We start from the raw sequence: 23,773 nt of genomic DNA, 5'->3' as shown, positions 1-23,773 counted from the left end.
AAACGCTCCTTGTTCGGTAAGTTATGTAAATACGCGCCCCATAATCGGGTTCTTTTTGCCGTGGAAGATTGAGAAATGTTCCACTGCCCAAAAAAGTCATTACTTTGCTTCTCCAAGGAGAAGTGTTTGACACTCATACTTTCCTTCTTGGCCGCAGCTGGGTTTTGAGGACTGACCCAAGCGGCTGCTCGTTTCGGGAATTGACCTGCAAGACCCTGGGTTGCCGCTGAGCAGCCATGTAACCTTCCAGTCACCGAAAGGCACTGCCGTTTCCTGATTTGTAGCATCACTAGATCCTCCCTGCGATCAGACAGCTTACGGGTTGATACAGACTAGCAGGGAGAGCCTGTTTCTTTTCCGTGTCACTACTTACTACATACACTTTGTTCTCACTGAGAAACAAAAGGAAATGGGTGTATTGAGGAAGGATAGATTTAGACTCATATACCCTTGGATCCCACTTCTTAAGCCATTTGTTACTTTATGTCCGTGTGTCTCAGATTCCTCGTCTGCAAAAAAGAGATTAATATTACCAGGGGCAGGATAGAAGAGGTGGGGGGGGGGGGGGGAGGGAGACATATGTAGTACTTTAAACAATAAAGATTTAAAAAGGAAATAAAAAGCTTCACATTACCAGGAATTACATGAGCGATATAGAGAATCTGCACAGACACTGTCAAAGGCAAGGACCCGCTTCACGGTCTCCTGTACCATGCCTGGCGCATTGTAAGTGCTCAATAAATGTTAAATCTTACCTCTTAAAAAAAAAAAAAAAAAAAAAAGATGGTCAGGCAGGAAGGGTAAAAGGAGGTTGGGTGACCTCTCTCCAGGGTGAGAGAGCACTTTGGTTTTCAGTGTGTCCTACTTAAGTGATTTTTTTTTCTTTATTGATTAAGGTATTACATGTGTGTCCTTATCCCCCCATTGGCCCCCACTCCCTCACTCATGCCCCCTCCCCCCTGTTGTCTGTGTCCATTGGTTAGGCTTATATGCATGCATACAAGTCTTTTGGTTGATCTCTCCCCCATACCCCCACTCTCTCCTACCTTCCCTCTGAGGTTTGAGGTGTGATCAATGCTTCTCTGTCTCTGAATCTGTTTTTGTTCATCAGTTTATGTTGTTCATTATATTCCATAAATGAGTGAGATCATGTGATATTTATCTTCCTCTGACTGGCTTATTTCGCTTAGCATAATGCTCTCCAGTTCCATCCATGCTGTTGCAAATGGTAAAAGTTCCTTCTTTTTTATAGCAGCGTAGTGCTCCATTGTGTAGATGTACCAGGGTTTTCTAATCTATTCTTCTGCTGATGGGCACTTAGGCTGTTTCCAAATCTTAGCTATGGTAAATCATGCTGCTATGAACATAGTGGTGCATATATCCTTTCTGATTGGTGTTTCTGGTTTCTTGGGATATATTCCTAGAAGTGGGATCACTGGGTCAAATGGGAGTTCCATTTTTAGTTTTTTGAGAAAACTCCATACTGTTCTCCACAGTGGCTGCACCAGTCTGCATTCCCACCAGCAGTGCAAGAGGGTTCCTTTTTCTCCACATCCTCGCCAGCACTTGTCGTTTGTTGATTTGTTGATGATAGCCATCCTGACAGGTGTGAGATGGTACCTCATTGTCATTTTGATTTGCATCTCTCAGATGTTAACAAGTGATTTTTACTAAATTTACCTATATTGTTCTAATTTTTAAAATGTTTCCCAACAAATAAACCTAAATGATGTTCATTGGAAAATGGCCACAATCCAGGTGTTAGTTTTGCCCACTAAGGAAAACATTTATCCTATTCCCTGTTTGGACAGCCATTCCTGTGGAGGAAGTCCTCAAGTCACATGATCTCTGTTGTCTGGAGGGTCAGTTCTCTCATAGTGGGGACTCTGGTGTGATCTATGCATCCAGGCTTCTGGCTCAGAGCCCCACATCTACTGAGAGCTCATAAAAACATTTTCTGGATGGCTCTAATTCAGTGGTTCTCAACCTTCCTAATGCTGCGACCCTTTAATACAGTTCCTCATGTTGTGGTGACCCCCAATTTCATTGTTACAAATTGAACATAATTAAAGCATAGTGATTAATCACAAAAACAATATGTAATTATATATGTGTTTTCCAATGGTCTTAGGCAACCCCTGTGAAAGGGTCGTTCGACCCCCAAAGGGGTCGCAACCCACAGGTTGAGAACCACTGCCTACCCGGTTTGACTCAGTGGATGGAGAGTTGGCCTCAAACTGAAGTGTCCGGGGTTAGATTCTGGTTAAAAGCACATACCTTGGTTGCAGGCTCTGCCCCAGGTTCTGGTCAGGGCTCCAGGAGGAGGCAACCAATAGATGTGTCCCACTCACATTGATGTTTATCTTTCTCTGTCTCTCCCCCTCCATTCCACTCTATAAATCAGTGGAAAAAGTTTGCTGGATGCATAATTCAATGATATCTCTAAGTGGGATTAATGAGATCAGACAGACCTGATTAGAAATGCAGATCTGACAGTTTCCAGCCTCCCCTGCAGATGATTTTGTCAGGAGCAATGGGCACAACATATAAGTGTCTCTATCCCAAACAACCCAAGGGTTTGCTATTACGCCCCTAGGGAAGCCTGGATGGCTGTTACCCCCAGGCTGCTTGGTAGAATATCAGTGCAGCGCAATGAAGGCATAACTGTCTGGCAGAACCTGTTCTTCTGGGGAGGCCTGGGCTGAAGAACCAAAGATGTGATCTGAGCATGGAGCCATGATAAGAAACCTGGGAATTCCACACTTTTAAATCCTTACCTGAGGGCATGCTTAGAGAGAGGGAGGGAGGGAGGGAGGGAGGGAGGGAGGCCAAGACTGTGGATGGAACCCACAACCTGTGTGTATGCCTGACCAGGAATTGAACCCATAATGGGATGATGCTTCAAGCAACTGACAAGGGCAATACATTTTCAAAACAGAACTGGTGTATTAACTCAGTAATGTTCATGGTATTAACATCATAGCCATCTCCCATCAAGCCCTGTGCTCAATTACATTTTAAATGGTAGATTCAAACCCAAATGATCTGGTTAAATAGCTCTGGTCTTGCCCTGACCAGTGTGGGTCAGTTGGTTAGAGAATCGTCCCAAACACCAAAAGCTTCTTGGTTTGTTCCCAGGTCAGGGTAAAGGCCTATATTTTCTATTCCAACCCCAGTGGTGGTGTGTATGGGAAGCAACCAATCAATGTTTCTCTCACATCAATGTTTTTCTCTCTTTGTCTTTCTAAAGTCAATAAGCATATCCTCAGATCAGTATTTAAAAATAAGAAAAATACGTCTTATTTTTTTAAAATATATTTTTATTGATTTCAGAGAGGAAGGGAGAGGGAGAGATAGAAACATAAAGGATAAGAGAATAATTAATCAGCTGCCTCCTGCCTGCCTCCTACTGAAGATTGAGCTCCCAACCTGGGCATGTGCCCTTGACCAGAAGCATGTGCCCTCGACTGGAATTGAACCCAGGACCTTTCAGTCTGCAGGCCAATGCTCTATCCAATTAGCAAAAGCGCCTAGAGCTCAGGTGAGGATTTAAAAAAAAAAAAAAAAAAGTATGTTTACAGTTAATACGCAAAAGTTTACTCTTGTATTATTTGTTATTTATTACTGTACATATTTGTATCACTACTGTCAATACCTGTGATACCTGCTTTGCTCAGCCCTATACATGAACATTTTATAAAACATGAGACAAAAGCAAGACAATTAGGATTCCAAAAAAATTATATGGAAAATAATAACAAGGAAATAAAATGAGTTTTTTAAAAAAATATATATATTTTATTGATTTCAGGAAGGAAGGAAGAGGTAAAGAGATGGAAACATCAATGATGAGAGACAATCATCCATTGGCTGCCTACCACACGTGCTCTACTGGGAATCTAACCTTGAATCCTGGTTCATAGGTCAATTCTCAATTAATAAGCTATACTGGCTGGTCTAAAATGTATTATTATTATTATTTTTTTACATAGGGAGGGGAGAGAACGAGACATGGATTTGTTGTTCCACTCATCTGTGCCCTGGCTGGGGATCAAATCCCTAACCTTGATGTAGCAAGACTATGCTCTAACTAACTCAGCTACCCTGCCAGGACCAGATGACGTGAATTTGAAAGCAGGAAGAATTTTCACAGAGGCAATAGGGAACAACAAGAGCATCCAAAAGCAGACCAAGTTTGTGAAGCAGAAATTTATTTCTATTTAAAAATGCTCTAGACTTTAAAAAGGCCCCAAAGCCTAAAGGTGTCCAGGTTTAATTTAAGATCATCCTGACTTGGTGTCCTTCTGGTTCTCCTTTTGTGAGGCATTAATTTGATCCTTGTTAATGAGACGCCTTAGTAATTCTAGTTGGATTGTGGCGACATCTGGTGACTTCCAGTAACTGTCATAAATGGCCACCAGGTTATGAACGATGAGAAACGTAATACCAGAAATAATCACAAGACGTCTGCAGATTTTACTTGAATATCCTTTCTGAATTATTATTCCCAACCAGGCGCAGTGATCATCAATTTGAGTAGGGGAGATCATGATGCCACCTGCAAAGACTGGTATTAAATGCAGTTCTTTCAGAAAGAAACCAGCAAATACCCTTCAAGATGAAACAACAACTGTATTTTTTAAAATATTTTTTTATTGATTTCAGAGAGGAAGGAAGAGGGAGAGATAGAAACATCAATAATGAGAGGGAATGATTGATCAGATGCCTCCTGCACGCCCCCTACTGGGGATCGAGCCCGAAACCAAGGTACATGCCCTTGACCGGAATCGAACCCGGGACCCTTCAGTAAGAAGGCCAATGCTCTATCCACTGAGCCAAACCAGTCAGGGCTAAAATGTATTTCTTACAAAACTGACTTAGGTCAGTCAAATCTGTAAAACAGACTCCATAGAACTCAGCAAATGCAGCACAAACTGCAAGGACATCCATACAGGAAACCGGAGTGCGTTACCACACAAAGCCAGAGGAGGAAGCCCGGGAGCAGGGTCGGGGGGCGAGGGGGGGCGGGGGGGGCGCTCCATATCTGGAAAATCCTGCTCACAATGCTGATTGTGGTGATCAGCTTGCATAGTCAGGGTGGAGCCATCCAAAATTGGTTTTAAATGTCCACACTGATGATGACTCACCACATACCAGAAGAGTATGAAAAGGTTTATTACCCACATGATGAGGTTTTGGAGCAAGAGTCAGGTGGATTTTAGAATAGGTCCCGGAATGACTGAGAGCACAGGGAAAAGGGACTAGCTTGTAGTGTTCGTGTTGGTTACGGGGTGCTATTGGTGGGAGCCTGCTGACACTGATGGAAACTTGCCTGATTGAAACTCCCCCCCTGCACCCATGGATGGGGCACCTGGACTTTCTCATCACTTTCCCAGGTGTAAGGTCAGGGAGGAGAAGAAGGGTGCATCCTAAAAGCTTTCAACATTCAAACATCAAAACTGGAATCAGGATCTTTTAATAACACGGGAGGAAATAAGCACATACAAAATTTCGTCCAAATTGTCATCACTAGACTCTGATGATACTGATTGTAAGAGATTCTGAAGAAGATGCAATGCAGAAATAAGGAATAAGTTTTTCTGTAAATTTATCAGCGAGTCCATACATATATGACCAGTTATTCAAATTATAAAATGAAATCTCTCCCAACTCATAGTCCAGAAAAACGCCAATCTTCCGTTGTCCTGTAGGGAGAACGCCACATGTCCGAGTCAAGAGCTGATATTGCCAGTATCCATTGTTTGCCGATGGTAATATGGGAGTATTTATGACGAAGGATTCTTTACACACACCTAAGAAATATTCACCTGCACCTATTACTTTTACTGCCCAAAAATGCCTGCCAGCATCAATTTCCTCAGAACTCAGGACAGCTGGGGAAGAAGTAAGGGCCTGGGAATTAGGAAGACCATCTGGTCTGCTATAGGACACACTTTTTCTATCACTTGACATAATGAGGTCTGGATGGGCAGTTTCAGGATCCAGTGTCAACTCTACCTGAAAGGTGCCCATCATTTTATGCAGGCCCAAGTAATGTGGGGGGAGAGTGAAAATCTCCTTCTGTAATTCACATGAAAACACTGCTGGCGTCTCTCGGCGTCCATAGCTGTTGTGGATCCTTTCAATATCTGTGAGTAAATCCTCATCTGTCTGCAAACACTTGTCTTTTGTTTTACTTAACAGACTGCTTAGCCTGAATCTATGGTATGAAATTTGCCTTCCATTTTCAATTAGTTTTTCTTCAACATCATTCTCTTCCATAAGTAGATCTTTATCAATTTCATTGCGCTCTACTTCTAAGAAACTCTTCATTTCTTTACATTCATAGTCCAATTCCTCCCTCCGTTTTTCCATCTTTCTCTTTACTTCCCAAGTGTTTTCATCTTGTTTTTTAGATACAGTTTCAGCATTTTCAAGGTTATTAGTGAGGGTCCCAATGTACCTTTTGAGCATCCGTCTCTGACTAGCTGCAGCTTCCTCAATGGGGATCAAGGGCTGATCCGGGGGGTCTGACAAGACCCTGCACTGGGGACACAACAGCTCCAGGCTTTTCTCACAGAACAGGGTCAGAACCTCATTGTGCTTCTCACACAGGGGTATTTCTTCCTGCATTTTCCTCTGGCTCCCTGAGGTGGGAATCTGCTGAACAATCTCAGTCATGTGGCATAATTGGGTGTTCCTCTCCAAGCTGCTGTCAGGGCAGTGGTGGAGGCAGACAGGACAGGGAAAGGTGCCCCGTAGACCTTCCCAGCGCTGGTGGATGCAGGAGGAACAGAAGTTGTCCCCACAGGCAATGGTCACTGGGTCTCTCAGGTAATCCAGGCAGATGGGACAGCTGGCCTCTGCTTGGAGCTTGGCCAGGGAAGCTGCAAAGGCCATGGTGCAGTGAAGGTGTCTATCAGAAGAGACTCCCTTCAGTCAGTGTGATCCTCCAGGAGGGAGGAGAAGTGAGAAGCTGAGGTCTGCTCAGGCCTCCCTCTCTGTGCAAGTCAGTAGGAGCTTCTAAGAAGAGTTCCAGTGGGCAGCTGACGTCCAGTCTTCTGTCACCTACTCCTGTATCTAATGTCAGGTTCCCCAAGTGAAGATCAGCTGTGACTCTGGTCAAAAACAAAGCAACACACAAGTCATAAGTGGTTTCTGTGGACAAAAACATGTAAAAGTTCAATCAGCATTCATCCTTCTCTCTCTATATGAACAGTATGTCAGGTAGACCAATTCATTTATCATGACAATATTTAAGGAGGAGTTAGAAGTATAGTCTATCTATTTTGCAACTTAAAAGGAATTAGTCAATCTAGGCCAAAGCTCTATCCACTGAGCCAAACCAACTAGGGCAGAACCTCTGGTTTTAAACAAAAAGAATTTGACAACAGACACTGAGACATTCTGGAAGAGGATTCCCACAGGCAGCTTCAGACCAGCACTTTGGGGCACTTTGCATGAGCAGATATTCGTAACCCCATAGGTCAGATTGGGATCCTAGTATCCGTATATTTAGCAAGCATTTAGATGACCTAGGGCAAGGCTAACTGAGGGACACCAGCAATAATGAAAGCACGTGTCTTAAAATAATCTGAATTCAAGAGATGATTGGCTTATGATGTAAAGTCAAGGCCCTGCTAGAGTAGCCACCCAGAAAGCCAAGGGTGGGGAGCAATACCTCAGTGGCTCTCAGTTTGGTCCCACCTCCTGACTCCCAGCTTACCTGGGGCCTGCTCCTTTGAGTCAGTCCCTGAAGTGTGTCTCCAAGAAGAGTCTCCGAAGATAGTCTCCTACCAGCTAAATGCTTAGCAATGTGAGCCTGGCCTATATATACCACTAGGATGGTTAATCTTTTTAAGACCTCACCCACCAAAGGCTCCTCCCTGGAGGTGGGACACGTGGGCCAGGGTGGGAGTAGGAGGATGTTCAGAAGTCTGTTTGATGTGATCTCCTCTTATTCCTTCAGGGGAATAAGAAGGTTACAGGGGATTAACCTTGTTAATATGCATAATCTAATTTGTACCTTTGTAATCATCCCTTGAGCTTCCCTATACCCTTTAACCCCATTCTGCTGAGGAGGAAACTGAAAAAATTTTTTAAAAAATATATTTTATTGATTTTTTACAGAGAAGAAGGGAGAGGGATAAAGAGTTAGAAACATTGATGAGAGAGAGACATTGATCAGCTGCTTCCTGCACACCTCCTACTGGGGATGTGCCTGCAACCAAGGTACATGCCCTTGACTGGAATCGAACCTGGGACCTTTCAGTCCACAGGCCGACGCTCTATCCACTGAGCCAACCCGGTCAGGGCATGGAAACTGAAATTAAAGGTAAAATTTTTTCCTGGCTTGTTTGGATCAGAGGATAGAGCATTGGCCTGCAAGTGAGGGGTTCCAGGTTTGATTCCAGACAAGGGCACATACCAGGGTTATGGGCTCAGTCCCCAGAGGGGGGCGTGCAGGAGCTGATCAATGATTCTCTCTCATCATTGATGTTTCTATCTTTCTCTCCTTCTCCCTTCCTCTCTGAAGTCAATAAAATAAATTTTAAAAGTTAAAACAACGGCCCCTGTGAGGCTAAGATGGTCCCAGTGAGGCTGAAACGGCCCCAGTGAGGCTGAAACGGTCCCAGTGAAGCCGAGACGGTCCCTGTGAGGCTGATAAGGCCCTTGTGAGGCTGAGACAGTCCCTATGAGGCTGAAATGGCCCCTGTGAGGCTGCAACGGTCCCTGCTAGGCTTCGTCGAAGGCCCGAGAACCAGTCTGCAGCCCCACCCACAACTATCACACGAAGGGCGAGAGGGGCGAGAGCAGCTGTAGTGTTGCTTTCTCCTTACTTTTGGTAATGAAATCCTCATTTTAAACATAAGAGGACACATTATTTTAAAAAACCATTATGTATCTCCGTACCCTTTCTGAGTAGAGCGTGAACAAGTCCTGAGAGACCTTTCCGAACACAGGGACATGTTGAGGATGGAAATAGCTACATTTTCCATGTGTATGACCTTTGACCCGGTAACAAAAAGGGTACACCTATGGATGACATTGGGGGGGTAAGGGCATAGGGTGGGGTGGGAACTGGGTGGAGGGGAGCTATGGGGGGATAAAAGGAGAACAAACTGTAATAATCTGAACAATAAAGATTTATTTAAAAAATAGTTAAAACATTATATGCTACCAATCTATAAAAGAGTGATTCCTACAAAGCTAAACATTAGCACAGAATCACAGCCGATTCCAGTCAATCTCATTGCCAAGAACAGAGTCATTAAGCAAAGTGACCTGAAGACTAAATAGTATTCAAGGGACTTTGCTGCGAGATGACTAATGAAATCACTAAAAACTATTTCAATCAAGTTGTAAGCTTACGTATAAGACTGCTTTTGGTTACAGTGTGAAGAGGAGACCAGGATATAAATATGTGAAATTTCCTATTCTAAAAGATATCATCCATGTAGAACAATTGTCTCCTTAAGTCAATTCCATCAGGCAAAGTATTTCTGTATCCTAACCCTTCCTACACACAAAAATGGGATTTACCAGTCCAACAGCAATGCCCTTACAGATAGTCCTGGAGAAGATATATTTTTCTGGAAAATGAATGTGAAAGGTCCTTTTGTGACAACTCAGAGGAAAATGAGGAAAGTGTCATATGCTACTGAAGAAAAGGTGATTATTGTTATATAGTGACAGAAAATAGCTTAGTTGTGTAGTACTGTTGTGTGGAAGGCAGACTTTGTAAGTGATGAACTGCTGAGGAGAGTAATTTTCTAGGGGTAGAGATTCCATCCTCTGGGTCCATATTATTCCTACTTTAAGAATTACAGTTAATGTACCATGTTTCACGGAAATTTAAACCAGTGATGTACTTGGGTAATTTAAGTAACCATAGCAAATAAATTGTGTGCCTGTTGAAACATTGTTACATGTGAATTGAACGTGTGTCTACTGCAAATATACCCTATTGCCATCACTGGATGTCACAATGTCACACCGTCATTTGAGTAACTCCTAGGGCCCTGGCCAGTGTGGCTCAGGGGGCTGAGCACTATCCCATGGCCCAAAAGGTAGCCAGTTTGATTCCCAGTCAGGGTACATGCCCAGGTTGCAGTTTCAATCCCAGGTTGGGCCTTGTATGGGAGGTAACCAATTGATGTTTCTCTCTCCCTCTGTCCGTCTCCGTTCCTCTCACTCTAAAATCAGTAAAAGCATATTTTTTTAAACAAACAAGTCCTAAGAACTATTTATTTAGGATTATTTTTTTATATATATTTTATTGATTTTTTACAGAGAGGAAGGGAGAGAGATAGAGAGTTAGAAACATCGATGAGAGAGAAACATTAATCAGCTGCCTCCTGCACATCTCCCACCGGGGATATGCCCGCAACCAAGGTACATGCCCTTGGCCGGAATCGAACCCGGGACCTTTCAGTCCACAGGCCGATGCTCTATCCACTGAGCCAAACCGGTTTCAGCTAGGATTATTTATTTTATTTTTTAAATTTATTTTTTAATATATTTTATTGATTTTTTTACAGAGAGGAAGGGAGAGGGATAGAGAGTTGGAAACATCGATGAGAGAGAAACATCGATCAGCTGCCTCCTGCACACCCCTTACTGGGAATGTGCCCGCAACCAAGGTACATGCCCTTGACCGGAATCGAACCTGGGACCCTTGAATCCACAGGCTGGTGCTCTATCCACTGAGCCAAACCGGCCAGGGCTAGGATTATTTTTTTTAATAAAGAAGTGTTTTTTGACAAATAGAGAGAGAACCAAGATGGCGACATAAAGGTATAAACTTGTACATGCTGCACCCCACAACAACTTTAAAACTACAACTATAAGACAAAGCAGCTATCATCCAGAACCACAGGAAAGCTGGCTGAGTGGAAGTTCTATAACTAGAAGGAAAGAAAGAAGCGCATTGAGACTCTGTAGGAGGTGCAGAGGCGCCAAGAACAGAGGTACAAAGGTGCGCGCGAGGCAGCTGCACCTGGGTGTGCGGTTTTTTTTCAATCGGAAGGGGATACAAGCTTTCTAATGCACTGAACCCATTTACGGCGAGACTCTGGGGTCCCAGACTCCTACGGGGAGAAACTGGACTGTCTTGCAGCGGGTGGGAAAGCAAGGGTGGCTTTCTCGCAGAGCTGCTCGCAGGGATCATTGTTGCTGTGGGGGCGCGGGACTTGGGGACGCAGAGACACGGAGTCATGGAGAGGCGCGGAATCATGGAGAGGCTGACGACAGCCATTGCTGTTTGCTCCACCCTGGTGATTCTCTGAGACCCCGCCCCACTCAATTTACATCCCCAACCAAGCTGTGGGCAGCGGCGCAAAGGAATCACCTGCACTTTTGCAGCCTAACCTAACAAACTGCAGCTGGGTTAGAGAGCTCCAAAACTTCCAAACCCCAAACAAAGAGGAGAAATCTGCTGATATCACTGTAGCTCCTGCTGGGTGGACTCACACAGTGGTTGACTTGGAGATCCAGGAGCCAGGGTACCCCTGGTAAGATACCAGATTTCAACTCCTCACATCCATAAGGGACACACTCAAGAAGCAGACTCAGTGAGCATCAAAGCCCCACTGAAGCAAGTTCCACCCGATAAATGTGTCTCCAGTACAGCAGTTCTTCCACTGTAGACACAGCGGGCCCTCACAGTCAGACAAAAATGCAGAGACAAAGAAACATGTCACAAATGAAAGAAATGGAGGAAAGCAAACTAATGGAGGACATAGAGTTCAAAACCACAGTTATGCCAAAACCAGTTTGGCTCGGTGGATAGAGCGTCGGCCTGCGGACTGAGGGGTCCCAGGTTCGATTCCGGTCAAGGGCATGTACCTGGGTTGTGGGCACATCCCCAGTGGGAGATGTGCAGGAGGCAGCTGATCGATGTTTCTCTCCCGTCGATGTTTCTAACTATCTATCTCTCTCCCTTCCTCTCTGTAAAAAATCAACAAAATATATTTAAAAAAGAAAAAAAAAGAAAAAAAGAAAAAAAACCCACAGTTATAAGGCTACTCAAGAATCTTCTACGAACCTCTGAGGAACTTAGTGAGACCTTCAAGGATCTTAATGAGAATGCCAAAAAAATTGAAAAGGACCAGTCAGAAATTAAACATACACTGACTGAAATTAAAAATAATATATAGAGATCCAACAGCAGACTAGAGGATTCCAAGAATCAAGTCAAAGATTTGAAATACGAAGAAGCAAAAAACACCCATCCGGAAAAGCAAGACGAAAAAAGAATCCAAAAATATGAAGATAGTGTAAGGAGCCTCTGGGACAACTTCAGATGTACCAACATCTGAATTATTGGGGTGCCAGAAGAAGAGAGAGAGCAAGATACTGAAAGCCTATTAGAAGAAATCATGACAGAAAACTTCCCCTACCTGATGAAAGAAATAGACTTACAAGTCCAGGAAGCTAAGAGAACCCCAAATAAGAGGAATCCAAAGAGGACCACACCAAGACACATCATAATTAAAATGCCAAAGGCTAAAGACAAAGAGAGAATCTTAAAAGCAGCAAGAGAAAAACAGTTAGTTACCTACAAGGGTGTACCCATACGACTGTCAGCTGATTTCTCAACAGAAACCATGCAGGCCAGAAGGGAGTGGCAAGAAATATTCAAAGTGATGAATACCAAGAACCTACAACCAAGATTACTCTACCCAGCAAAGCTATCATGTAGAATTGAAGGTCAGATAAAGAGCTACACAGACAAGAAAAAGCTTAAGGAGTTCATCACCACCAAACCAGGATTATATGAAATGCTGAAGGATATTCTTTAAGAAGAGGAAGAAGAAGAAAAAGGTAAAGATAAAAATTATGAACAACAAAGTGACAACAAATAAATATCTATCAACAAGTGAACCTAAAAATTAAGTCAGAATAAACAGGTGGATATAATGGAAGCAGGGGCATAGAAAGGGAGTGGACTGACAATTCTTGGGGGGAAGGAGATGTAGGGGGTGCAGGAAGAGACTGGACAAAAATCTTACACCTATGGATGAGGACAGTGGCAGGGGGTAAGGACATGGGGTGGGGTGGGAACCAGGTGGAGGGTAGCTATGGGGAAAAAAAAGAGGAACTTCTGTAATAATCTGAACAATAAAGATTAATTTAAGAAAAAAGAAGTGTTTTTTTTTTTAAGGTAACTTCTCGAGCTATCTGCTTTGGCTCAGTGGATAGAGCTTCAGCCTGCTCACTGAAGGGTCCCAGGTTCAATTCTGATCAAGAGCACATGCTCAGGTTGCGGGCTCCATCCCCAGTGGGGGTTGTACAGAGGCAGGGGATGAATGATTCTCTCTCAACATTGATGTTTCTATCTCTCTCCCTCTCCCTTCCTCTCTGAAATCAACAAAAAAATAATTTTATTGTCCAGAGAAGTCTCTCCCAATTATGTTTTTTATCCCATTGTGTATAGAATTAGTCTTCATGATTCATTTTCTAATGAATTACCAAAATGTCAAAATAATAGTGCTTTATATTTCTACCTAATAGTGTCTTAAGACTTTACTTAAAAGAAATATCTTCTTTATAGCTGACTTATTGAACAACTGCTATAGGATTAAGTCAAACTACTGTAAATGCCTATGGTAATATTTTTACGAGCTCTACTGAAAGACTTTTCATTCTAGCACTCAGCAGTAATGTACATTTCACTGATGTTTAATTGGATTCGGGAATCATGGCAAACAGTAGCTTTTCACCTCACAATACATGCATTCTTCTTCACCCCTTGCAGAGAAGTAGGGCCTTGCAATTACTTAGAGAAAATGGAAAAAGAGAAAAGTGTGTATCTCTTCCTGGTGTTGGCCTTCAATGCTCAGGGTGACCCTTCAAAGCTCCCTCTTTCTCTAGCTGTACTGACCCAGTGCTGTGACAACACATGACTGAGGGAGTTAGATCCCTGGGTGGGTAATGGAGCAGCACCTGCTGGCCTACATTGCACTTTACAACAATAAGCACCTGAGATCACCACAGCATAGCAGGGCCACTCTGATCAGTGCAGGGTTCCCTTGTACCTCAATGAAAACTCTGCTAAGCAGCTGAGCATCTTTTCAAGATATGGAGATAGACAAATAGAGACATGCAAACTACAACTTTATTTTCAAACATTGTTAACAATACCATACAGACATTCATACAGAAGCATGTTTCAAAGGTTGACAATTTCACATAATGTCAACAACGAGTATGTGACCTTTGGAGGTCATACAGTGGTTGTCAAAGGCAGGTTTACAGCCCTGGACAGGGGGCTCAGTTCATTGGAATGTCTTGTCATTCACCAAAAAGTTTGCAAGTTCGATTCCAGTCTCTCTCTCTCTCTCTCTCTCTCTCTCTCTCTCTCTCCCTTCCTTTCTCTCTATATCAATAAACTTCATCAGGTGAGAATTTAAAAAAGGAAGTATATTTATAGTTGTTAGTAGGCAAAAGTTTATCCTTGTATTACTTGTTACTAATTACTGTACATATCTGTAACACTACTGTCAACCAGCTTTAGCTCAGCCCTTACATGAAATTTTTGTAAAACATGAGACAAAATCAAGACAATTAGAATTCCCCAAAAATTACATGGGAGAGAATAAATAGTAAATAGAATGTTTTTCTTATGGAAACTTGACTTAGGAAAGTTAAATCTACAACACAGATACCATAGAACTCAGAAAATGCAGCACAAACTGCAAGGAGCCAGGGTGTGTTACCACACACACCCAGAGGAGGAAGCCTTGGTGGGTGTGTTTCATATCTGGAAAATTCTGCTCACAATGTCAATGGTGGTGACCAGCTTGCTGTCAGGGTGGAAGCCATCCAAATTGGTTTCAAATGTTCACACTGATGATGACTCACCACATACCAGAAGAGTATGAAAGGTTTATTACTCTCATAATGAGGTTTTGGAGGGAGAGTCAGATGGATATTAGAATAGGTCCCAGAATGACTGAGAGCACAGGGAAAAGGGACTAGCTTGTAGTGTTCGTGTTGGTTACTGGGTGTTATTGGGGGAAGCCAGCTGACACTGATGGAAACTTACTTGATTGGAACGTCCCCCCTGCACCCATGGATGGGGCACCTGGACTTTCTCATCAGTTTCCCAGGTGTAAGGTCAGGGAGGACAGAAGGAAGAGTCCTTAAAGCTTTCAACATTCAAATATCAAAACAGGAATCATGATCTTGATTATAAGTATTTGTTTCAGTAAAAATGGAGGAGAATAAGCAATACAAAATTTCCCCCAAATTGTTCATCACTTCACTCTGATGATACTGATTGTAAGAGATTCTGAAGAAGATGCAATGGAGAAATAAAGCATAAGTGTTTTTGTAAATATATTCATGAATCCATACAAGAATGACCTGTTATTCAAATTATAAAATGAAACCTCTCACAACTCATAGTCCAGAAAAATGCCTATCTTACATAGCCCTAAAGGGAAAAGGCCAAATGCACCAGTCCTTGCTGATATTGCCAGCATCCATTGCTTGGGGATGGTGATATGTGAGTATTTCTGAGGAAAGGTTCTTTAGAGACACCTAAGAAATATTCACCTGTGCCTCCTATTTCTACCTGCCAAAAATGCCTGCCAGCATCAAATCCCTCAGAACTCGGGACAGCTGGGAAAGAAGTGTGTGCCTGAAGATTATGAAGACCAAATGATGTCCTATAGGTCACACTTTTTCGATCTCTTGAGATAATGAGACATGGATGGGCTGTTTCAGGATCCAGTGTCAAATCTACCTGAAACATGCGGATCCTTTTATGGAGGCCCAAATAGTGTAGGGGGAGAGAGCAACTCTCCTTTAATTCACATGGAAACACTGCTGGGGGCTCTTGGTTTCCAAGGCTGTTGTGGATACTTCCAATACTTCTCTTGTATTTCAGTTAACAGATTGCTTAGCCTGAACATATGGTATAAAATTTGTCTTCCATTTTCAGGTAGTTTTTCTTCAATATCCTTCTCTTCTCTAAGTAGACTGACATTATCTTTATTGAGAACACAGGGAAAAGGGACTAGCTTGTAGTGTTCATGTTAGTTACTGGGTGCTGTTCATGTTTGTTACTGGGTGTTATTGCTGGAAGCCAGCTGACACTAATGGAAACTTACAAAGGAATACTTAAGTCTTTACATTCATAATATAATTCCTATTATATTATTTCAAAGGAATAATTAAGTTCTATTTCAAAGGAATACTTAAGTTCTTTACATTCATAATATAATTCCTCCCTGAACTTATCCATCTTTCTTTTCACTTCGAAAGTTTTGCACCTTGGTTTTCATGTTCCATTTTAGCATCTTCAAGGTGATTAGTCAGGAACTCAAAGTAATTTCTGAGCATCCCCCTGTGACTAGCTGCAGCTTCCTCAATGGAGATGAGGGGCTGATCCTGGTGATTGGATGACACCCTGCACTGGGCACACAGCACCTGCAGGTCCTTCTCACAGAACAGGGCCAGACCCTCACGGTGCTTCTTACACAGGGGTTCCTCTTGTCGCTTCCTCTTTCTCCTCATGCCTGGAATCTGCTGAACAATCTCAGTCATGTGACATAATTGGGTGTTCCTCTTCAAGCTCCTGCCAGGGCAGTAGTGGAGGCAGACAGGACAGGGAAAGGTGCCCTGTAGACCTTCCCAGCGCTGGTGGATGCAGGAGGGACAGAAGTTGTGCCCACACTCAGTGGTCACTGGGTCTCCCAGGTAATCCAGGCAGATGGGACAGCTGGTCTCTGCCTGGAGCTCAGCCAGGGTGGCTGCAAAGGCCATTGTGCAGAGAGGGTGTCTGTCCCAAGACAGTCTCTTCAGTCAGTGTGATCCTCCAGGAGGGAGGAAAAGTGAGAAGCTGAGGTCTGCTCAGGCCTCCCTCCCTGTGGAAGGTACTAGGAGTGTCCAAGAAGAGTTCCAGACACCAGCTGATGTCCAGTCTTCCTGCCACCCTCTCCTGTATTTAACACCACATTGGACAAGGATGTAGAGTGCTCCTGGTCAAAAACCAAGCACAATCCAAGTCATATGTGGTTTCTGTGGACAAATGATATTGCTACTTAAAGGACCGTTCAAGTCACATCAAGTAAACAAAATCATTATCATGACAATATCTAAGGAGGTGTTTGCAAGGAAAACTATCATCTATTTTGCAACTCTAAAGGAATTAATCGATTTAGAGAAAATTATCATTATCAACTATCACAGAAAGAGTGAGAAACAGATATCAGAGAAATGTTGAAGGAATGACATAACATTATTTGTGAAGAAGCTTTTCCAGACAAATGAACCTAAATCTCATCAAACATGTTCCAAACCACCTATTTACAGAAAATATGAGGGGTGGAAAAACATGTGAAGAATTTCCTTCTCATGTTTCAATTCTAACATGTCAACTTGATTGGTCCACTGGATAACCAGGTAGCAGATGAAACACTAGTTCTGGGTGTGACTGTGAGGAGATTTCTGGGAGAGGTTAGTATTTTAATGAGTGCATGAGCAGAGCAGATGGCCCAACCCAATGTCAGTGGGCATCATCCACTCCACTGAGGGCCTGAATAGAACAAAAGCTGGGGGAGGCTGAATTCACTCTCTGCTGGATGAATAAGCCAGCACACCCACCTCCTGGCCTTGGTGCTGCTGGTTCTCAGCCCCTCAGACCCGCACTGGAATCTCTACCATCTGCTCTCAGACTCTCAGGCCTTCCTACTGCACCACCGTCTTTCCTGGGTCTCCTGATGGCAGACTGCAGACCATGGGACAGCTCAGGCTCCATAGCCTTGTAAGCCAATGCTTTTTTTTTTTTTTTTTTTCAATTGAGCCACTGCTTTTTAATAAATGTCTTTTTAAATTTATATTATTGGTTCTGCTTCTCTGGTAAACCTTTAATAATACACTAAGTAATCAGTAAATTCCAGACTGTAATAAACTCTACTGAAAATTCTATCATATTGCTTCAACACAGATATTAAGAGAAAAGAAAAACATGGGAAGAGCCCGGCTGGTGTGGCTCAGTAGCTGAGCATACACCTATGAAACAGGAGGTTGTAAAAAGAGAAAAAACAAAACAAACAAACAAAAAATAGGTGGTTGCAGTTCAATTCCCAGTCAGGGCACATACCATGGTTTCCGGCTCCATTCCCAGTGTGGGGTGTGCAGAAGGCAGACAATTTATGATTTCCTCTCATCATTGATATTTCTATCACTCTCTCTCTCTCTCTCCCCTTCCTCTCTGAAATCAGTAAAAATATATTTTTTAAAAACACAGGGATGGAGGTTGTAGAAATTAAAATAGACTTCAAATCCACACTACTCAATTATGTATAAATCTAAACCCATTTCATTTTGAAATATTTGATCATAATTCAATTGGAAGTTGGGTATTTGAGAATTAAAAAAAAAAAACCTGACTGATAATTATGTGCCATTGAGATATTGAATGGCATTAGAAGTATGTAAATTGTCCTGGCCCGGTAGCTCCATTCCCAATATGACAAGGTTAGGTCCCCGGTCAGGGCGCCTAGAAGGAGCAAACAATGAAAGCATGACTGAATGGGACAACTCAATGTAAATTCCTCTTACGCAATCATTCTCTCTCTCTCTCTCATCTTTCCGCCTTCCTATCCTTATCAAAAGAAATTTTTTTAAGCAAAGTAATTTTAAAAAATATTTTAAGGTGCAGCCTGAAAAACCCAACCCTAGCAGGCGAGTATCAGCCGCAGCGGATCCTCTGTCCCTGGGGGGGGAGGGGGGAGAGGATTTAATATGGAGCTATGTAAATTAAGAGTCACTTTTAGAAATATGTAATAAAAAATTAGAAAGTAAAACCATAGCTATGACCTGCACAGAAATGGGGAAAGGTTGGTACAACTATAGGCAGAAGTGCAAAAAGATTAGTTATACCATAGTTTCTTTTTCTCTCCAATTCTGGATACCTAGAATATTCTATAACTTAATTTTTTAAATTGATCTTTTGAATTATATTTCAGTGTTTCTCTGCTCTCTTCTAGCCAGAAATTTTTCTCCTACTTCCTTCCTTAAGCTTCATCCATGTCCCTTCATCTCAGAGCTCTCAGATCCATCCATCTCCTTCCTTCCTCACAGTTGTTTCAAAATGGTACCTTTTTCCTCCACTTCAAATCCATCATCTTCTTCCCTTTTCTCACTTCCCATTCCCACTAAACAAATCTCTTCTGTGGAGATAAACTGAGATTAAGGAAATACCAAGGTTGGCATTAGAGTTCCATCTGCGTGTAGGTTATGTGGGCTGGATTTCAGGTCTGAACTGACTGCCTGTGTCCTGGGGATGGGTTTTTGGTCCCCTATTCTTTCAGAGACACATGGAACAAGGAAAATAACCCTCAGCTTCCCTGTCAGGTTGGAGTCAGCATACACTTCAATTTAGGTAAACCTCTTGGAACCTCTCATTTAAAAAATAAGAATTTATCACTAGACACACCTGACATTCTGGAAACCAACTCCACACAAGGTTTCAGACCATCACCTCTGGGCACTTTATCACACATCCATATTAGTTACCTCTTAGGTCAGATGGAGGTCACAGTAACTGTATTTTTACCAAGTACTTAGATGATTTAGGTTCAGCTCATATAAAAACTCCCCCAATAATAAAGACATATGCCGTATATGTACCTGAATCCAAGTTAGGATTGGCCTGCCAGTTGAGGTCCACGTCCTGCTGGAGCAACAACATAGGAATCCAAGGCTCTCACAGAGCTCACACTTCCTGTGCGCACATACCCAGGATTCCCAGCTCACCTGGTGCCAGCTTTCCTAGGGCCAGTCTGTGGACTGAGTCTCCAGGAAGGGTCTGGGATGCGTTTTGTACCAGTTGTGAAGTTAGAGCTGGGACCCTGGCATCTATATACACTGCTAGGAGGGTGGAACTATGAGGACTTCCCTCATCAGAATGGTGGCTCTGCCCTGGAGGAGGGGCATGTGGGGCTTAGCAGCTGTTCAGAGATGTGGGTGGTTGGGAGGGGGTGGATCTCCCTTGATGTAATCAGCTCAGCAGAGGCCTGCAGCTCTTCATTTGCATGATCTACTCTGGACTTTTGGGATTCCCAGACCACACTCTCAACACCCTTTAATCCCCTCTCTGCTGATGAAAAAATAGACAGCTGAAGGCCAAGGGAGGCCCATTTCTTTTCTCACCTTGGGATGTGAGAAGCCCACCAGTTTCACACACACACCCCCCCCCCCCTCCCCCGTCATCTCCAGCACTCTGCAGCCCTGCCCTCTCTCTCCACACTCAGGGCCTGGTACCCTTCAGCCACAGCACTTTTGTGCAGGCAGGTTGGTCCGTGGCAGCCCTGTGCCCCTTATGTATTGTTTACTCCCTTGTACTGGCATTCTCTCTTCAAATCCCAGCCTAATTTTTACTTTCATTGAGAGGCATTCTTTGAGCTCTAAAATTCTTTATCAATTAAATTGTGTTATATTGCTTATTAGGGAATTTGGTTTTTATATTGACTGCCAAAAATTTACCGAGTTTCTTTTTAAAAACTTATTTTCAATTACGGTGGACACCATCCTCATTCCTTAAAAATTAAACATTTGCTGAGTTGGTGTGCCTCAGTGGCTGAGCATGGACTTATGAACCTGGAGGTCAAAGTACATTTCCGGGTGATGGCACATGACTGGGTTTCCAATTTGATCTCAAGGGGGGCATGCAGGAGGCAGCCTTTCCATGATTCTCTCTCATCCTTGATGTTTCTATCTCTTTCTCCCTTTCCCTTCCTCTCTGAAATCAATAAAATATATTTTAACAAAAATTCAAATATTTATTATATGCTACCAATCTATAAAAGAGTGATTCCTATGAAGCAAAAAAATAGTGCAGAAACAATTGATTCATTTCAATCTCATTGCCGAGAAGAAAGTCTTTAAGCAAAGAGACGACCTATCTAATAAAAGACACAAAAGAGTAATTGACCATACCTTCGCTACGCTTCCCATTGGCTAATCAGGGTGATATGCAAATTAACCGCCAACCAAGATGGCGACCGGCAGCCACGCAGCTGAAGTGAGCAGGAGACTTGCTTGCTCCAGTGATGGAGGAAGCCAAGGTTCCCTGCCTGCTGCGGCCTGGCTCTGAGCTCCGAAAGCAACAAAGTTTCAATTTTAGAAGCTAAACAAACCCCAGATACCTGCTTTCAGCAGGCCATGGCCTCAGAGCTGGAGCCGGCTCTCAGCTCCAGTGACAGCAACGAAGTTTCAATTATAGAAGGTAAATAAATCCCAGAATTAAAAAAAAAAAGAAAAAAAGGAGAGGCTGGGAGCTTCAGTTGCCAGCCAGCCTGAAAACGGCCCTCAGCCCCTCACCCAGGCTGGCCAGGCACCCCAATGGGGACCCCCACCCTAAAGGGGGTGTGACTAGCTACAAATAGCCATCAGCCCCTCACTCAGGCGGGACCCCCACCCTGATCCAGGACACCCTTCAGGGCAAACCAGCCGGCCACCAGGCCTCTATCCTATATAGTAAAAGGGTAATATGAAAACTGACCCTAACAGCAATAGGACTGGGAATGACTGGTCACTATGACACACACTGACCACCAGGGGGCAGATGCTCAATGCAGGAGCTATCCCCTGGTGGTCAGAGCGCTCCCACATGGAGGAGCTCTGCTCAGCCACAAGCCAGGCTGATGGCTGCCAGTACAGCTGTGGTGGTAGGAGCCTCTCCTGCCTCCTCAGCAGCGCTAAGGATGTCTGACTGCAGCTTAGGTCTGCTCCCTGCTGGCAAGTAGACATCCTCTGAGGACTGCCAGAGGGATGTCTGATTGCCATCTTAAGCCCAATCCCTCGGGGAGCAGGCCTAAGCCAGCAGGTGGTCATCCCCCGAGGGCTCCCAGACTGCAAGAGGGCACAGGCCGGGCTGAGGGACCCCCACCCCCAAGTGCACAAATTTTTGTGCACCGGGCCTCTAGTAAATAATAATGAAATAGTATTCAAGGGACTTTGCTGTAAGATGACTAATAAAATCACTAAAACTGTTTCAATCAAGTTGTAAGCTCAGGTACAAGACTGCTTTTTGTTAAGTATTAAGAGAAGACCAGGATATAAATTCTTGAAATTTCCTATCCTAAAGGAACAATTCCATTGGGATTCTGTCGGCCCCTCCCCCCCAAAGTATTTCTGTCTTCACAGAAATAGGATTTACTAGACCAACAGCGAAGGCTTTTACAAATAAGATAAATTAGCCCTGGAGAAGACATATATTTTCCAGAAAATGTTGGTAGAAACTGAATGTGACACGTCCTTTGGTGACAACTCAGAGGAAAATTAGGAACGTGTTATATGACACTGAAAAGGTCATTATTGTTGTACAGGGCCAGAAAATACAGCTTAGCTGTGTGGTATCTTTGTGTGGGAGGCAGACTTTGTACCTCATGAAAGCTTTGCTGAACATCTTTTCAAGTTATGGAGAGACAACTACTACAGAGATATGCATAGTAAAACTTTATTTTCAAACATTGTAAACAATACACATACAGGCATCCAAACAGAAACATGTTCTAAAAGGTTTGCAATTTCACATAAGGTCAAAAATGAGTATGTGACATTTGCAGGTGATAGGGGGAACCTATAACCTGATAGATGAAGCACCTGAATCAACCTCAAAAAAATTCATTTTAAAACTTAGAACACATATACTTATGTGAATAGGGGGTTAAGTTTCTTACATATGAATAGGGGGTTAAGTTTTTCTTAAAGTTTCCTCTTCAAGGCCTGTGTGAAGGGATTGGAGAGGTGACTCAGCTGTGAACCGAGCAAGCAGAACCCACAAGCATTGTCAGGCTGACCCACAAGGAGTCAAAACATCTCATCAATAGCATCTAATCACCTGATGACTAATTACAAGAGCTGCGTCTGCGGAACCCCCGGCCTGCATGTAGCTACATTCCTCACCCCAGCCCCTTCCCCTTTATAATCCTGTCCCCTGAATCTTGCTAGAAGGCAGGATTTGATGCTTGTAAGCACCCGGTCTTCTTGGTTGCCTAGCCTTCTCAATAAACACCTAATATGATGATTCAACCCTGCCTTCGTTATTGGACACAACAACAGGCAGCTGGAGCCCAACAAGGGGTTTCCATGTAACACAGGTCATATAGCAGTGGTAAACGGTAGGTTTATAGCCCTGGCCAGGTGAATCAGTTTATTGAAAGTTGTCTCATATACCAAAGTGGTGCAGGTTCAATTCCCAGTCATGGCACATAGGTTTCATGTTCAATACCTGGTCGTGGCACCTATGGGAAGCAACTGATGGATGTTTCTCTCTCACATCAATGTTTCTCTCGCTGTCTCCCTCCCTCTCTGCGTGTCTCTCCATTCCTCTGTATATTTATCAATAAATATATCATCAGGTGAGGATATTTAAACAAAAGTATATTTACAGTTAGTACACAAAAGTTTATTCTAATATTATTTTTTATTAATTACTGTATTATTTGTAACACTACTGTCAACCTGCTTTTGCTCAGTCCTGTACATAAAAAGTTTATAAAACAGGAGACAAAAGACAAGAATTCCCAAAAAATTATATGGAAAATAATAAAAAGTAGACTATGTTTCTTATAGAAACTTCTGACTTAGGTCAGTTAAATCTATAACACAGACTCCATAGAACTCAGCAAATGCAGAACAAAGCTGAAAGGACACCCTTGCCTAGGGAATCAGAGTGTTACAACACAAAGCCAGAGGAAACCCTGGTGGGGGTGTTTCATATCTGAAAAATCCTGTTCACAATGCCAATGGTGAT

At 43.1% G+C, this 23,773-nt stretch overlaps 1 protein-coding gene and 1 pseudogene across 1 annotated transcript; both read right to left on the bottom strand.

The window, feature by feature from the left end:
• Positions 1 to 5,529: 5,529 nt before the first annotated feature.
• On the bottom strand, positions 5,530 to 6,900 carry LOC139011753 (tripartite motif-containing protein 60-like). The gene has a single exon (XM_070417241.1). The coding sequence runs from the start codon at positions 6,898 to 6,900 to the stop codon at positions 5,530 to 5,532; it is 1,371 nt and encodes a 456-aa protein (XP_070273342.1).
• Positions 6,901 to 15,260: 8,360 nt separating this feature from the next.
• On the bottom strand, positions 15,261 to 16,773 carry LOC139011377 (tripartite motif-containing protein 60-like; annotated as a pseudogene).
• Positions 16,774 to 23,773: the final 7,000 nt, after the last annotated feature.

The sequence above is a fragment of the Myotis yumanensis genome, unplaced genomic scaffold, assembly GCF_028538775.1.
Source record: "Myotis yumanensis isolate MYYU_CA2020_CCGP unplaced genomic scaffold, mMyoYum1.0.hap1 SCAF_5, whole genome shotgun sequence".
Classification (NCBI taxonomy): Eukaryota; Metazoa; Chordata; class Mammalia; order Chiroptera; family Vespertilionidae; genus Myotis; species Myotis yumanensis.
The sequence above is the reverse complement of the archived record's forward strand: the minus strand, read 5'-3'. Positions and strand labels throughout refer to the sequence as shown.